The sequence below is a fragment of the Dipodomys ordii genome, unplaced genomic scaffold (assembly GCF_000151885.1).
Source record: "Dipodomys ordii isolate 6190 unplaced genomic scaffold, Dord_2.0 Scaffold11, whole genome shotgun sequence".
NCBI classification, from domain to species: Eukaryota; Metazoa; Chordata; class Mammalia; order Rodentia; family Heteromyidae; genus Dipodomys; species Dipodomys ordii.
Genome location: NW_012267227.1, coordinates 9,591,583 through 9,609,011, shown reverse-complemented (window position 1 = coordinate 9,609,011; position 17,429 = coordinate 9,591,583). Strand labels below are relative to the sequence as shown.

The following is a 17,429-nucleotide window of genomic DNA, read 5'->3' as shown; positions in this document are numbered from 1 at the left end:
CTGACCCTCCTCTCCCGCTCTCCAAAGATTTTTTTTTTCTTTGTGGAGTGTCAGCTCCCCTAGCATTTCAAATTGGACCCGTTTTCCAAATGCTTTCACTGTATTTTCTATTCTCTTTTAAACCTCTCCCTGCAACTGTATGCACTCTTCAAATGTAAGAAGAAAAAGCGAATGCCATATTCCAGAGACAGCTAAGGACTGACAAACACAAAGAGCTCACTATGTGGATATAACATGATATTTTGTTTAGATTATTTATATTATTGTTGGGGAACATTCTTTCAGGTTCCATTATTACTTACACACATGCACATATAAACACAGATCTTAGACATTCTAAATTCCACAGGCTTACTACCCCACATAATGAGAAGGGATTTATCAACATCTTTGAAGTTTTATGTTTAACAAATTTGTAAAGTAATAGATTAAAATAATCTCAATATTCTTAAGATGAAAAGCTAAAAACCTATGTGACAGATGATAAAGAAATCGAATACATAACTGGAAAAAAATATAACTGAGAGGCACAAATAAAAACAACAGTAGGCAACACTAAATTCAACAACAAGTGTATAGGACATATACTCAAGGAGATGATTGGCCTCTCTAATTTAGTGTTTTCCCATGAAAGAGAAAGAAGAGAGGGAGAAAATATGGTAATCGTGCATTTTATTCATGCATAAAAAGGTTATAATAGAAAAGTGCAAGAAAGATAAAAGAGGGGACAAGGAAGGGGTGATAAGAATAACAGAGGGGTTAATATGATCCAAGTATATTATAATGCATGTATGGAAATATCCATAAACCTCTCACACTGAACAATATGTGCTAATAAAAATAATCAAAAAATAAAAACAATAAAAATGAAAGTAAAGAATGGATGGAAATTGTTATCTGAGATGAAGGGTACCAACTTGAAAATAAATAAAGTCAACCTACAAGTAGGAAAATGACCCAGACATTTTGCTTCCTGAACTGAAAAAAAAACAAAAATATATACGGAAAATGAAATCTATATATAATATAATCATTACCTAAGGGGTAGCTCTGAGATTGATTCTCCAAGGAACTCAAAGAAATAGCACCAGTTTGCACTTTGGGTATTAAACCTATAAAAGTGGCCCTTGATGAGTGAGATTTGTTCCTGCAATCCCTAGCCATTAGAAATGTATAGGTCAAAGGACATACAGCTGTCATCCACCATTCTAGTCCACACTTTCCAATACCCAATGCACACTCTGGTATGAACAGAGAACCACACATCTGTGTTTGGATGGATTGCACAAGAGTCAGCTGGGCTCGCTTGCTATGCATGTTTTATTTGCCCAACCTCATAGTATTCAATTTCCTACCTTATGTTCAGCGATCAGAGTTAAAATTTCAAAATTGCATTGCTTGTATACAATTGACCTTTAAAAATAACCTTTATCAGGGAGCTAGCAGCTTGTACCTATAATCTTAGCTACTCAGGAGGCTGAGATCTGAGGATTGGGTTTTGAACCCATTCTGGGCAAGAAAGTCTGTGAGACTCTTATCTCCAATTAACCACCATAAAACCGGAAGTGGTGCTGTGGCTCAAAGTGGTAGAGCGCTAGCCTTGAGCAAAAAAGCAGAGGGACAACACCCAGGCCCTGAGTTCAAGTTCCATGACAAAAAAATACTTTAATTTTTGATTATCTAAAATCAAGGGGAAAGGCAGCAACTGCTAAACTAAGTCCTCAGTCTCTTTAGATTTCTGTTTTGTTGAATTGTCCAACCTGGCTTAGAAGTTGTGATCTTTCTACCTCAGCCTCCTGAATGCTGGGATTAACAGGTATGTGGAACTACCCTTAGCTTTAGTTGAACATTTTTTAAAAAAATACTATCAGTTTGCCTCTAACTCTAAATGTACAAATGAAATAAAATAAGGTCTGATTTCATGTCCTTAATATTAACATTTAAATGGTTTTCATTATACCATGTTGTCTTGGAAAATGGTAATATGTAATAGGGTTTTAAAATTCTGCTAACATGTCTTTTAAAATTTTTGGATTAAATTCTAGGTTCATAAATATGTTTTTCATATAACTGAAACATAATTACAAGTATTTCTTATCAGCAGTATTTCTTATTCAGCCATTAAAATAAAAGTTATACATAGAAGACAGTATTATGAAGGATTGATAATGAATATCAATAACAGGTACAAAATGCTCAGGGGAGACTTGGAGATACAAAGATGAAAAGATGGAAAGGAATCTCATAAAGAATCAGATTATCAAGTTTAGAGGTGAAAACTAAAAGAGCTAATCCATGTTTCTTCTCATTTAGATTCTCCAGTTTATGAGAAGAAATGCAGACTCTATCATAGTGTGTAACTCATAATCAGAACCCTCAAAAGCTGCTCATCTTATAGATACCAAATCAAGACAACTGTCCATCCAGTACTCTAATTTTTCTGATAACTTTTTGCTTCTTTGCAATAAGCAATTTTATAAAAGGTCAAATATTCTTCAACTATAAAAGTGAATCCCTAAATCCAAATACAATCCTCTTCCCTTAAATAAAAAAAACAAAAAAACAGTTGATAATGTTCTTGGGGTACAACAGCTTGATTTGAACTTACCTTACCTGGAGAGTCTACCTGTAGAACAACTGGGCAGGATACTGACCCAAGCTGATGGGAGCTAGAGGATTTCTGTTCTAGGCTTTTGTGCTTATTTGCTTCTGAGGTAACTGAAAGTACTGGCTCAAGCTTCAGAAGCTTTGAATCTTCGCAACAATTAAGAATAATTCTTGCTCTTTCTCCTGTCTCATGTCTTTCCAAAGTACCTGGAAAATAAAATTAGAAATGAATGTTGCATGCAAAATATTTATCCTTACAAATAAGAGAATAAAATTCTCTCAACAGAGAAACCACAATCCTTTCAATTATCATAGCTATCCTCAGGCAAGCAATAAATAATCAAACCAATAAATATGCAAGCAAATAGAGTCAGCCTGGGAACTTTTGCTAAATTATTTAAATCACTGTCTCATCAAGGCTGAAATTATGGACTTGAAAAGCTCATATTCCTTGTGAGTTCTTTCATCCACGGAAAACAACAGGGCATTCAATAGTCTTTAACAGTAAAATCCCTTACTTATTATGCAGTATGCAAGTGATCAATAACAAACAACTATGAAATACTGTAGTGCTGTCACCTAGTGTTTCAACTCACAACCATCAGAGTATCCACAGTGTTCTGGGTTCTCAGGCTTAACCTGTTTCTACTGGTTAAAATATAATTTTAATGATTAGGATAAGAACATGGCTGATTTCTGTCCTATAGCCTCTTGTCATAACTTGTTCATTTTGTTGGTGGCTATGGACACACAGCCCTTGGCTTTTATTTCATATGGTATTAGAAGAGCAAAAGACAATGCTTTATACTCTGCCAGAAAGCCCATTTTGAAGTTAAAAAGAATTAGTATCAAGTGGAGAAAAGTTATCAGAAAGCAATTCATAGTCAAGTGGTTTAACTCACTGAAATCTCAGTGAGTGAAGTAATCACCACAATCACCTATCAGTTATGAATTCATTTGTATTGCTAATGATACATTTATATAACCTATATATAATAGAGTAAAAATTCTAAGGGAAGTTAATTTTGTATATAATGCTAAAATACTGGATTCATTTCATATTCTTTTCCTACCAATGAGGAAAAACCTATTATTTGAGAGCTTCATAATTATTTGTACTGTTAAGCAAAGATCAACTAAAGTCATCACATTAAGAAAATAGTAAGCAAATGTGTAGAGTACTTTGCCTTCAGATTAGAAGACAGATATAAAGATTATGACTATTCAACACATTTCCATTTCTCTTTACAGCAACTAAATTACCATGAGTTGGTAGTTTAGATATGAAGCAGTAACAACTACTAGGTTAAAACAGAGGAAGAACTTTATTTAGTCTTGAGTGTCCTCACAATATTTTCAATTACACATTCACAAATGGACATCTTTTAATATAAAGCCTATAACCATATCCTTCTAAGCTTTTCTGATATTAAAGAAACACCAGAAAATGAAGATTAAAAAAAATAACTTCACTTTTTTTTTTTTTTTTGGTTTGGTCAGTCATGGGGCTTGAACTCTGGGATTGGACACTGTCTCTCAGCTCTTCAGCTCAAGACAAGTGCTCTACCATTTAAGCCACAGCGCCACTTCCAGTTTTCTGGTGGTTTAATGGAGATAAAAGTTCCACAGCTTTTCCTTCCCAGGCTGGCTTTGAACTGTGATCCTCAAATCTCAGCCTCCTGAGTAACTAGGATTACAGGAGTGAGCCACCAGCGCCCAGCTCACTTGACCTTTTAATTTTGCATTCCAAAGTGAATGTAAAAATCACTTCCACTATCAAAAACATAAAGAGAAGAAACTTGGTGGGAGCAGTCATAAAATTCAAATAACAACAGATGCAGGCAGTGATGTGGCCAAAAGGGAACACTACTACACTGTTGATGGAAGTTTAAATTGTTGAAACACTCTGGAAATCAGACTAAACATAGAGCTCCCCTATGAACTAGCAATCCCACTCCTGAGCATTTGCACAAATGACCACAAACAAGGCCATACTAAAGCTATCAGCACAACCATGTTCACTGTAGCATTAGTTACCATATCTAAGATATAGAACCAACCCAGATGCTCCTCCATAGATGAATGAATCAAGAAGATGTGGTATATATACACAATGGAGTTCTATGCTTCCATAAGAATGACATTGCCCATTCACAAGGAAATGGAAAGACCTGAGAAAAATCACATTAAGCAAAGCAAGCCAGGCCCAAAGAAATATAGGTTTCATGGTTTCCCTCATTTGTAATAAGTAGAATGTATCTATGATATTCTTAGCAGGGGATTATAACAGACCAATTGCTAAGTGCAAGTATCTTAAATAAGGTATTCTCAACCTTTGGTTCATGAAGTAACGGAATCATGAGAAAAGTGTAAGAATTATGAGAAACTAATATCCTGATAAAAAGTGATGAACAGATAAATTTGACTGATCCAGAATTGTTCATTTCTGCCTCTAAGTCAGTACATAGGAACAAGGAACAACCAAGATCTCTTTGTGGATTCCTAGAAGCACATGGAGTATGTTTTCACATTGTTTTTCATGTCTTGTTTTTACTATCAAAGCAATGCATCTAACACCATCCCCAGTCAAACCTCCGGAAGCCAGCTCTATGACCATGTGCAGCCCTGTGTTAGCTGTCTATCAAGATGGCAGCAGGGTGGCCTCACTGCAGGATGGGTCAGAGCTGATTCTCCCAAAAGAACACTGTGTGTCAAGTCTTGTTTTCACTACTACTGGTTGTGTGGCCTCAAGCAAGGTTATTTAGGTATCTGTGCTTCAGTCTCTGTCTGAACAATGAGGATCACAACTTTTATCTCACAGGGTCACTAAAGGTTGACTTGAGCAGACATTTGAACAATGCTTAGAGTTTGGGCACACGTGGCAGAGGTTCTACTCAGCTCCTCAGCCCAATGTAAGCTATTTAACAAACAGCCATGGCCCTTTAGCTCTGGAATGTGAGTGATCACTAGACTCAAGGTCATTAGTCCTCTGGCTGCCTGGAGCCCCCACTGCTTTCTAAATGAGGCTTGACTTTCCATAGTCAGCCAGGCCTCCAAAGCTAGATGATAAGCAAAATCAAAGTCGAATTATAGATTTGACTTATTTTTTTTAATCCTTCTCTGTAAACCAGAATGGGGTCTGGCATAAATTAAAGGCTAAATAAGACTCCTTAATGGACTATATGACACCAGCAACTTGACTAATGATGTTTTTCTACTATAGTTACAACTGCGATTAAATCCAAACTCTTGACCTACAAGTCTTATTCTCACACTTTTTCTACCACACCCTCACTATGTTTATAAATGAGATTTTCTTTTCCTTAAATACCATCAGTTTGATCCTTTTCTATCCACTCCATCTCATCCTTTAGATATTAGCTTCCAATCTTACCTCCACAGAAAAGCATCTCTAAAGCAGTTTCCTCACCTGTTTCACATTATTTTCCAACTCCATTTCTTTATGGCACCCAGGACATTCCTTATTGGTATATTTTAGTTGCTTGCTTAGATTTTAGGTTCCTTCCACACCCAACACTAACCTCTGTTTGACAAGTATATGTCCTTTATGTGTGGAACAAAGTAGGATACAATAAATGGTCCCTTACTGAATGGATTGATCAAATTTTACCCTTTTACTGTATGAAGTAGAAGGGGAGATACAAAGCATCCAGAGCTCACAAGGTTTCAGTGTGACATGAGTTAACACCAACTATGATTATTTTACATTTGGACCTAGAGCCCAAAGAACATAAATGCAGGGAAAGGTGGCAGTTAGAATCTCAAGCAAGATGCCTGACCCAACTCCTAGCTACAGTGCTGGTCATTATGAATACCTGAAGAATTGAGAACTGGAGGCATTCAGATCAGTCTCTGAGTAAGTCATGCTAACTTGACCTGTGCTCTCACCATTTCTTTCCCAGTGGACTGAGGAACAGGATGTGCTAGTCAAAGAGAGAAAAATAAGAAAATGCAGAGAGAGTGAAGAGATAGAGGAAGTCAGAGGAGGAGTAGGAAGGGATAGGGAACTTAAAACTCTCCTACCTTTGTTTCTATTCCCTTCCTAAAGACTATCACCCTTAAGGTCTGTGCAACACACCTCCGAAGACTTATATAAATAGCTCCTTCTGATTAAAAAACAACTTTACTTGGCTCCTACTGCCTGCTAGCTACCTAATGGGGCCTGAAAAAGACAGAGATGTTTCTCTGTGGTCCAGGCCAAGTTTGAGGACAGCTAATGAAATATACATCATGCAGCACTCTGTGTAGAAATCTTAGCAGAGAGACAGAGGCCAGGCACTGTCAGCAGGTGGGTGAGGACTAAGTCCCAAGGAAAGAAGGAATCTGGAGTGACATGTGTAAGAGTCCAGCTCAAACACTTATGGCATAAAAAAGGGGAACAGAAAGGAGGAGAGTTTCTAAACTGCCAAAATATGATACTCTAAAATGCACTATAAGTGCATCAGGAATGTCCATATTCATAAGACACTAATGGCTTTTGTTTTGTTTTCACATAGACAAATAATTTCAGGGAGTTGCTGGCTTATACCCATGATCCTAGCTATTCAGGAGGCTGAGATGTAAGGATATCAGTTTGAAGCCAGCCTAAGCAAAAAAGTCTTCAAGATTCTTACCTCAAATTAACCACCTAAAAAGCCAGAAGTGGAGGTCTGGCTCAAGTGGTAGAGTGTCACCCTTGTGTGGTAAAAGCCAGTGAGCAAAGGCCCTGAGTTAAAGCCATAATACCAGCACATTTAAAAAACACCTGTTATGAGATCTGATTATGAAGTATTACTCTACCTTAAAGCAGTATTCATATATCACAAGAGATTCTGCATACCATTGCAGTACAGGGGTAGAGAATAAGAAAATCACCCATATAAATATGACTTGTAGCTGTAATAGTCCTTAATATTCACAGAAAGGGTAATAGTTCTTAATATCCACAGAAAGAAAAGTTTCAGTACATACATTCCAATTCCATTCCACATACTTTTCTTCATTTTTTCCACAGTAATTATGCAAAAGTTTTAAATAAACTTTTTCAACCTCTTTGGTATTGGCTTTCCACAACCAACAAATTATCATAGCCTATTATCAATTAATGTACAGATTTAAATGATAGAGAGTTGTCCCCTTCAAATTTTCTACCAATTCAGAACTAGATCCACTAAATCTTAGCTATTTTCTGCACGTGGAAATAAATGACTTAAATGAAAGCCCTTTGGTGAACCATTCTGCAGATGATTGACATTCCAAAACACTGCCAATGTGGACTTCTACTTGGTCACATTGTACAGAAACATTTAAATGTTAAACATAAATTAAAATGAGACAGTAAGTGATGCTTCCTCAGAATACTGTAGATAAAGCACTACTACAGAAAAAGAAAATTCTCCCAGCCTACCAAAAGCACACCTATGGCAACTTAACACATTTCTAATAATTTGTTTCACACAAAAAGGGAAGCCAAGTCACTGAAATATTTTTATTGTGAAAATATCAGCATTTGCTAAACATTGTGATCATGTGATTACCAAACACATATATATTTACACAAACAAAGCTTAGCAAAAAGAACATGTAAACAAATCTGTCATGAATTTAGATCTTTTCCACATCAGGATGCATTTTCTAACGAAATCCACCTGATCACTGGGCAGTGTCTAAGAACAGCTACATTTCAAATTAATTCTAAACCAGACGGGGCTGGGAAGGTGGCTCAGTGGTAGAGCACTTGCCTTGCATGCCTGAGGCCCTGGGTTCGATTCCCCAGCATCACATAAGCAAAAAGAAAAAAAAGCCAGAAGTGGCACTGTGGCTCAAGTGGTAGAGCGCTAGCCTTGAGCTGAAGAGCTGAGGGACAGCGCCTAGGCCCAGAGTTCAGGCCCCATGACCGGACCCAAAAAACAAAAACAAAAAAACAAATTATTCTAAAATAGAACTAGTTAAAGAAGGGACATAACTAGCACATTTGGTAGTCAAACCCATACAAGCAGGCTTCTGATAGTTACAAACAAATTACTGACTGATAGTTATCAAATTCCACATTTCAAAGAATTTGACCATTGGGTCTCATGATATTTATCACCTATCTTCAGTGGCACATGAAGTTCACTACCTTGCTCACAGAAGTGTGTAGACATCGACCCAGTGTCCCTTTCCTAACAAAATCATTTCCCAGTTACTGCATCTTACTCCAGAAAATATATAACTGATCAGAGTCCTAGAGATAACCAACTAGAAAGAAATGCAAGTGTAGGGAAAGGAACGAATGTACAAAGATCAAATTAAGCATAAAGCCACTTACTTTCATTCCTATATTTGAATATAATAAATTCAGCCGCAAAACAGAATGTCGAAGACTGGGCTTATTTTCAATATACGAAGGCCATAATGTGGTAACAAACCCATGATTGGCTTCACATCAACCTTCTATACCTTAAGGGTACAGAATACATTTTTTAAAAGTCCCTGGCCACTGACCTTAACCCCTGTCTCTGACACAGCCTGCAGAGATTCAGAGCAACATTGCCTTTCATCGGCAAAGTCATGCTCAACCCTCATATCTAATTCTGACCACAAAACTCCAGAACAACTGAAGGAAGGGGTGGAGAGGAAGATAGAATAAAAAAAAGGATAGAAAAAATATCAAGAATTAAAATTGCTGATCTATAGAATAATTACAGATAATGCCTTAACTTTCAACAGATTTCAACTATTTTCTTGATAAGGTTTGCTAAACACATTAACCACAGAGCATCTATCTATGATGATTAAATTTTCATCATTTAACTCCTTTGGAACTAAAGAGAATTTTCAGAAGTATGTGCTATGATACAATGCAAAGAATATGCTGATATCTGTAATTATCTGTCAGATGTGGAACATAAATTATTCTGCTTCTATGTATTGCAAAAATATTTGCTTTGTATTGTTTGAATTTTTATACCAAGTATATTGATTCATTCCCCCCCCCCTTGCCCTTCCTTAAAGGTTAGATCATTTGTTGGATATGGTCTCCTTAAAGAGATTTGTTTATTATTTTTTTTCACTTCAGGCACCAATTCATTTAATTAGGTTATTATCTTACTGCTTTGTCTGGAATTTTCACTGCAAAGAGGAAGAGTACTAGGAAAAGAAAGATTGAGTTAGGGTCTTCCAAATAAGGGGCTAAGCAAGGGATGAAGATAGATGCAGTCTTGGGAGTTCTGCTTTTCAATTTATTTTGTCTGGAATTTTCACTGCAAAGAGGAAGAGTACTAGGAAAAGAAAGATTGAGTTAGGGTCTTCCAAATAAGGGGCTAGGCAAGGGATGAAGATAGATGCAGTCTTGGGAGTTCTGCTTTTCAATTTATTTTGGGGGAAGAAAATGGGGTGAAGATAGGAGAATGGAGCATTGACTGACATCAACTTTCCCTCAACTCATGGGAACTGTTTGCCTTCGGTAAATAAATACGGGTGACCACAGCCCCAGCCAGCATGTCAGGTTTCTTTTGAAAGCACCATGGTTCAGCATACCCACACTAGAGTCAATTCCTTATCAGGTCTGCACCAAGGAACCCAGAAATGTTCACCCATTTCTTCACATTTCATTCATGACTCACACTCATCCATGGGATCTTCTACAGACTGTTCTGCCCAAACACCAACATAATAGGTAGAATTCTAAGAATAATCCCAAATGGCTCTCTTTCAAGTGAGATTACTTCCCTTGAGAATATCAGGGGATAGCACCTCAGGTTACGCGGCAAATTGGACTTTACAGGTATAATTATGGTTTCTAGTCAAGTGACCTTAAAAGAAGTAGATCATCCACGCAAGTCAAGTTTCATCAGTTGAGGCCTTTGTAAGCAGAGTTGTATTTGTTAGAAGAAAAGGAAACTCAGGGAGAATAACAGCATAAGGAAGATTTGATATGCTGCTGCTGTCTTTGAAGGTAGCGGAGACCATGAACAAGAATCAGGGAGTGGCCACTCTGAACTGAAAGCAACATCTGGACTCAGCCAGCAGGACTTGCAACTATTACAGAAGTCAATCCTACTATGGATGTCAATGAGTAAGGAAGTAACTTCTTCCCCAGAGATTCCCTGTAAGAGCCCACATGACTTTCTTTTGGCTTTGTGAGATCCTAAATAAAGAACCTAGTTGCTTTCACATGGATTTCTCCCTTACAAAACAGATATGAAAGGGATATTGTTCCAAGCTACTAATTTTGTTTTTATTATGTAGAAGCAAGAAACCAATGCAACCAGGATAATGGCCATATTTTTACTCTAGATAATATTTACAGTTCAGATCTTTTTTCACCATTTTTATGTGTTAATTTTTGTCTCTGAAATAAGTAAATGCATAAAGACAAGCATAGGGGTGCTGATTCTTTAATATGTCCTTTTTAAAAATCCCAAGAAAACATTGTTTCCAAAGGCATCATATATAAGATGTAAAATGCTGCCTTCTCATGCTTCTCCTATATAGTAATCATCATCAAAATTGCCATTATCTGCCACTAACTGGGTATTTTCAAGCCTACTGAAGAAAAGCACAAAGAAACAGACTAAGAAAGAGTAAGTGACAAGGTGTATGTACATCCTGTGGCTGGAGCTCACCTCACTGGCAAAGACACAAAGACTGTAATGAGTTAGTAGGATGTTCAGTTTTGTACATTGGACATTAGAGCATGCATTTAACAAGTCTTAATAATGACTGTAAGCATGCTACACAGGCATGCTTAGTCATATGATTAAAACCCCCACTTTGGCTGACTGTATTTTCTGTGCCATATGTGATTATTAGATTATATAATCTCTTAAAAATTCTTTTAAGTTCAGTCCTTAAAATGAAAAGTACAACTTCCTTTTCAAAATCATTGATGAAGGATATCTTTGCAAACAGATCAATCTTGAGAGAACTATCATGGTGGTCAGAAAGGGATATAAGAACTTTAAAACAAAGTATAAAATAAGGAATATGCAACAATGTGATTTTTCAAACTAGACAGTGATATTTGTAGAAGAAACTGGTGATCAAAGAAAAATCTGCAGAGCCAAATAATTATTTGTTTGAACTGCTAGGTTGCTGAGGATGTAACTCAGTGGTGGAATTTGACTAGCATGTATAAGGCCTTGGGTTCAATATTCCATACTGCAAAAACTAAAAAGAATGAGGAGAAGGAAGAAGAGGAGGAAGAGAGGGAAGAGGAGGAAAAGAAAATTGTTGGGACAGGATGTGGTATTGCACACCTGCAATCCCAGGTATTTAAGAGGCAGAGATGGAGTCAATCATAGAGTTTAAGGATATCCAAAGAAGCAAGCTATCAACATGGATAACTCAACAGACAAATCAAGCAGTGGTAGTTCACATCTGTAATCACAGCTGTGTGAGAGGTTAAGATAGGAAGTCAACCCTGGGCAAAAAGTGAAGACCCTATCTGTAAAATAAAGAAAAAAAAAGGCTATGCTATGACTCAAGTGGAAGAGAACCTGAGTTCAAGCCAAAATAGTTTTTTTTAAACAAGTCTTTGTATTAAAATTTTCTTCTTAGTTCAACTCATAAAGACCAATTGTGCTCTTATGCATAAAGTTTATTTCCTTTGATTAATTTTCACAATGGTGAACTATAAGGTAGTATCTTTTGGGTCCTCATTGATGTTTCCAGGGCTCTGATGCTTCCCAGAGACTTGAAGCAGAAGCAGGACCCACGTCTTCTCAGGCTATAGACCTAACTCAACAGAATTTGATTCACTTACGTATGAAAAGGGCCTGGAAAGCCACTAAGCCATTCTCCACCTAGGGTATATTGATAAATCTGAGATGAATAACCAACATTATTTGTAGCACACAAGATAAAATCTGACAACATTCTCAGTCAGATTCTCTGCTCATCCCTCCCATGCCAAGAACCTGACCTTCAGATTTGTTTTCACCTAGTTCATACCTAGAAACACAAAAGACCTTTCCCATCTAATCCCAACAGTAAGTTAGTTGATGGTAGCAGTTGGATGTTATTGATACCCTGAGATGGATCGAGTGCATTCAATATCCTTTATCTCTCAGCCAAGTCAGAGAACCTACTTTCCCGGAGAATAACAATCATTACAGTCCACTGAGTCTTGCTATTTTCTGATCGTTTCTGTGGCAGCTGGCTACTGGAAAGTTGCCAGGGAATTGAAAAGAGGCAGCGTGGGGAGGGCAGATGGCTCCTTTGGGTTTATTTCCACTCAGCACTGCAGCTGGGAGATCCACTAATGTTCCAAGTGTCCCTATACCATGCTTGGGGCCTTACTAAGGAGCAGCCGCAAAGCAGTCATCCTGAAGTATGTCTCTCTCAAGGCTGTTGAAGCACCCCACCCCATTACACATCTACTGTCAGTATATAACAAACAGTCCCCATGTGCTGCTCCATCAGCAGAGCCAGCAGCAGAGCCTCAAGTAGAATCAGACCATAGGAATCACTAAAAACAATCACAGCCATACTTTCTCCATCAAAGGAAAACCCAGGTAGACAGCAAGCAACAGCCAAAGGAAACAATAAAGGCAGCAGAAAGTGGGACTTAATTGGCAAACGTGATTTTATGACCAGAGAGCATTTATTTTTATCATTCAGATGAGATTGTATTGATTTTCCTACTTTTTCTCTGAGCATACAAAATGTTCCAAAGACATCCTGCAAATACCACAATGTATACTTAATGTATCTAAAGATACCAGGAGAAAAAAAAATAAAGGTGGAGTTGAATTTGGGAGAACTTGAGTTCAAATCCTAGTAATGTAAATAAATATATTAATTAAAAGATGGGGAATAGCAGGCTTGTGCCTGAGAGCTGAGGATCATAATTTGAAGCCAGCCCAGACAGGAAAGTCTGTGATACCCATATAGTACCTCCAATTAACTGGCAAAAAGCCAGAAGTAGAGCTGTGGCTCAAATGGTAGTGGCCCTCCTTGAGGGATAGTGCTCAGGCTGTGATCAAGTCTTAGTAATAGCATGCATACACACATGAACACACATGCACACCCACAAGATGGAATTGAGTAACATTAATTAAAATGCTTGTACAGAAGGCTGTCTCTGTGTTTTAGTAGAAAAAGTTAATTACATTATTTTATTTAAAAGTTATTTGTACTTAAAATAGAATAATGTCCATATAAAGTATCATTCTGTAGTTCTGTATCTAGTATTATTTAATTCCATAACTCTTCAAATTTTATATGTAATAAAGACTGATGAAAAGCAAGCCAATATTTATTTATTTTTGTCAGTCTTGGGGCTTAAACTCTGGACCTGGGCACTGTCCCTGAGCTCTTCAGCTCAAGGTTAGTGCTCTACCACTTGAGCCACAGTGCCACTTCAGGTATTCTATTAGTTTATTGGGGACAAGAGTCTCAGACTTTCTTGCCCGAGCTGGCTTTGAACCATGATCCTCAGATCTCAGCCTCCTGAGTAGCTAGGATTACAGGTGTGAACCACCAGGGCCCAGCTGCAATCCAATATTTAAAGAAAGAAAATGATTAATAGTACAGCAAAAATATCCACATGGAGAACATTGTATTATCCCATCCTTGGAATTTCCTGTGTTTAGATAATTTCACTAAAATGAGCTCTTGCTCCCTAGGTAGAATTACAGTCCCATGCCACGACAATGTTATGGAACAAGGATGAGTTTGCCTGCTTGTGCGTATCAAAACGAGCACTAGGATTTCTACTGAAGTAAAAACATACATTCTGTGAGACTTACAGTGCTGAAATATTAATGATCAGATTTAATTTGCTTGCAAACAGGGTCAAATGCCTTATTATTGTTGCATTGGTAAACTTTTTTAAGTTATGGAAGGAAAATGGAGACAGCCTGCCAAGTAACAACACAGGTGTTGACTTCCCCTCCCAATTGGACTGAGCCCACTGGGTAACTGAGGCATTAGCCTAACAGGAACTCTTAGCCCTTACTTACACCATGAACCTTTCCTCATCCATCTGGGGAAGCCAATAAACTTTCCATTTGGAATGTAAATAAAACACGGAGGCTTATAAAGGATATTAATTATTTTGAAAGACAATCATTATGATGTCAAAATCATCACATAAATATATAGGCATTGCTCTGTAAATGTCACTATGTAAAATAAAAGTCATTGAGAGTAGAATATACCAACCTTTAGTAACGGTTATCTACAAATGCTGGGACTTGGGAATTTCTACTGCCTTAAAAATGTCTTTATAATACTTTCTGAATTCCAGTGGATTTTTTTAACCTTGATATGGAATTTACATACCATGCATTTCCTAGAAAACACAGGATGTATGTACTGCATTCAATGCAATGTAGGCACCACCTCACTTTACTCTTGAAACTTTTTCATTAGCCCATACGTAATAATCCCTCCTCACTCTTCCTTACCCCCATTATGACAACTATCAATCATGCTGTTTCTGTAGATTTGACTATATTTGGGGTTATTTCCTACACAAAGAATCACACAATGTGGTATTTTGTGTGTTTGATATCAATACTTTCATCTCAGTAGCATGTACTAGTACCTAGAAAGAGGTACTAGAAAGAGGTACTAGTATCTCTTTCCTTTTTAGGATAGCATAATCTTTCACCAAATATTATATATCCTACTAGTTATATATACACACACACACACACACATACACACACCAAGTTATCCATTTCTCCATCAATGGGCATTTGAACTGTTACCACCTTATGGCATTATGCACAGGGCAAAATATTTGTATCCAAGTTTCTATGTGACATCCCTATGTTTAAGTTCTTTGAGGAGATGCCACTGTTTCCTAGGATGGCATTTATGTTCCCACTAGCCATGTGCCAGTGTCTCTACTTCCTGCCTCAATGTCAACACTTGCTACTCTCTATTTTTTTTCATTAAAGCATTCTGGTTAATGCAAAGTGATATCTAATCTGTGACTTGGATTTGAATTTTTCTGGCGGCTGATGATGACAAACCTCTCCTGTGCATGGTGAATGTTTACAAATTTTCATTGAAGAAATACACAATCAAGTCCTATGGCCTTTTTGAAACTGGGTGATTTTTGTTGTTCTGTATGAGTTCTGTTGAGCCATTAACAGATGTGTAACTTGCAAATAATTTTTTCATCCTGTAAACTCTTTTCACATTATCTCCTCCACCATCCCAGTCCTGGGGTCTGCACTCAGGGCCTCACATTCATTCGCCAACTTGCTGACCTAACACTCCACTACTTAAGCCATGCCTCCTGGCATTTTGCTGGTTATTTTGGAGATAGAGTCTAGTGTAGTTTGAAGTAAAAACTGGCCTTGTGATCCTCTCAGCCTCCTGTAGCATAAGCCACAGACACCAGCATTTTTCATATTCTAAATAGGATGTTTTGATGTACAAATCTCTAGTTTATTATGGCAAGCATGTGACATGTTGTTTTCATGTGTGTATTTTATAAGCATTGTGTGTTAAGGAATCAAAGGTAATGAAGCCTTCCATATAAACAGGCTAGTAATTTACAAAGGCTTTATAATAAATAATAGCTAGTATTTATTCCATGCTATCTGCTATGGAGATTTAACTCCTCTTTGAGGAGGTAAAACTTGACTTGTGAAGACAAGAAATGATAGAACAATTCAACACTAACAATTTGACTCTCCAGGCTCATGTTCTTTAAGTCCACTGCCTCCTATATAAAAGATTAAACTTGGGCCACTGTGCAAATATTTACCTGCCAGACTTCAAACACAGTTCATATCCACAACTGTGTACATATACACACATGTGTACATACCACACACACAACACTACACAAACCCAAACAGCAAATTGTAATGCTGTTGTGACAACGAGGGCCAACAAGGAAGACAGGAAGATTTAAAAAATAGGAAGCAAACTAAAATTATGTGTTGAGTAATATCAATAATTATTATAAAAGAAAAGGGAGCTTGGAAAAGGTGATACAGGAAAAAAATTCCACATTGTACTTTAATGTATCCTATTTTTGTTTTCTAAAAACAATCATCCCAAGAGGGTTCCATCTGTAATCTTCTCCAGCAAAATAATGTGGCTCTCAGAAAATGACATACTAGAGAGACTATTATCTTCAGGATGCTGCATACCCAGCACCTACCTTTAACACACATGTGGTGCGAGTTGTACACTCAGCAGTGAACGCAATGTAACTCTGCTCCCTCCTCTAGAAAGTAGTGACCCTGAAGAGGGCCAAGTAAAATTGTCCTTCAGAATGATATATTTAGTCACTAGGGGAATTTAAAAAAGAATTTAGTTTATATTCATAGCAGTTTTAGTCACTACATAATACAGGAAAAAGTGGCCAAGTAGAACTTACAGACTAGAGAGTGATTTCTCCACATGGTAAACTTGTGAGACATTTCCTTATGGCAAACAAAGAATTTAACCACAAGATTCTGTCATATTGGAGAAAATATGACTATAATTCTACCCAACTATGCCCTGCATATATTCTATTTTTTATCTCTTGTTTTGTGCTAGTGCTGGAGCTTGAACTCAGGCTCTGGGAACTAACCCTCAGCTTTTTCAATAAGGCTGGAATTCTACAACCTTAGCCTGAGCTCTGAGCTGGCCTCAAACTGCAATCCTCAGGTCTCAGCCTCCCAATAAGATAGGCTAACAGGCATGAACCATACACATCAGGTCCTAGGCAAATTCTATATAATCTTTGCTTGCAAACAATGAAATCAAACTTAGATCTATAGCTGATTAAACTAGGTATTGTCTTAAAATATAGCTTATTAGTTATTAGTTGACCAAACACATTTTATCTTAAGCTCTGAAAAAAAATTTAAATTTATATCATA

At 37.2% G+C, this 17,429-nt stretch overlaps 1 protein-coding gene across 1 annotated transcript in view; it reads right to left on the bottom strand.

Moving 5' to 3' along the window:
* Wdr72 (WD repeat domain 72) overlaps positions 1–17,429 on the bottom strand; it is a 116,648-nt gene that overhangs the window by 41,293 nt on the left and 57,926 nt on the right. Inside the window, exon 14 of the mRNA XM_013009952.1 lies at positions 2,609–2,814. Within this exon, the coding sequence (XP_012865406.1) occupies positions 2,609–2,814 (206 nt within the window). The remainder of the gene's footprint in view (positions 1–2,608; positions 2,815–17,429) is intronic.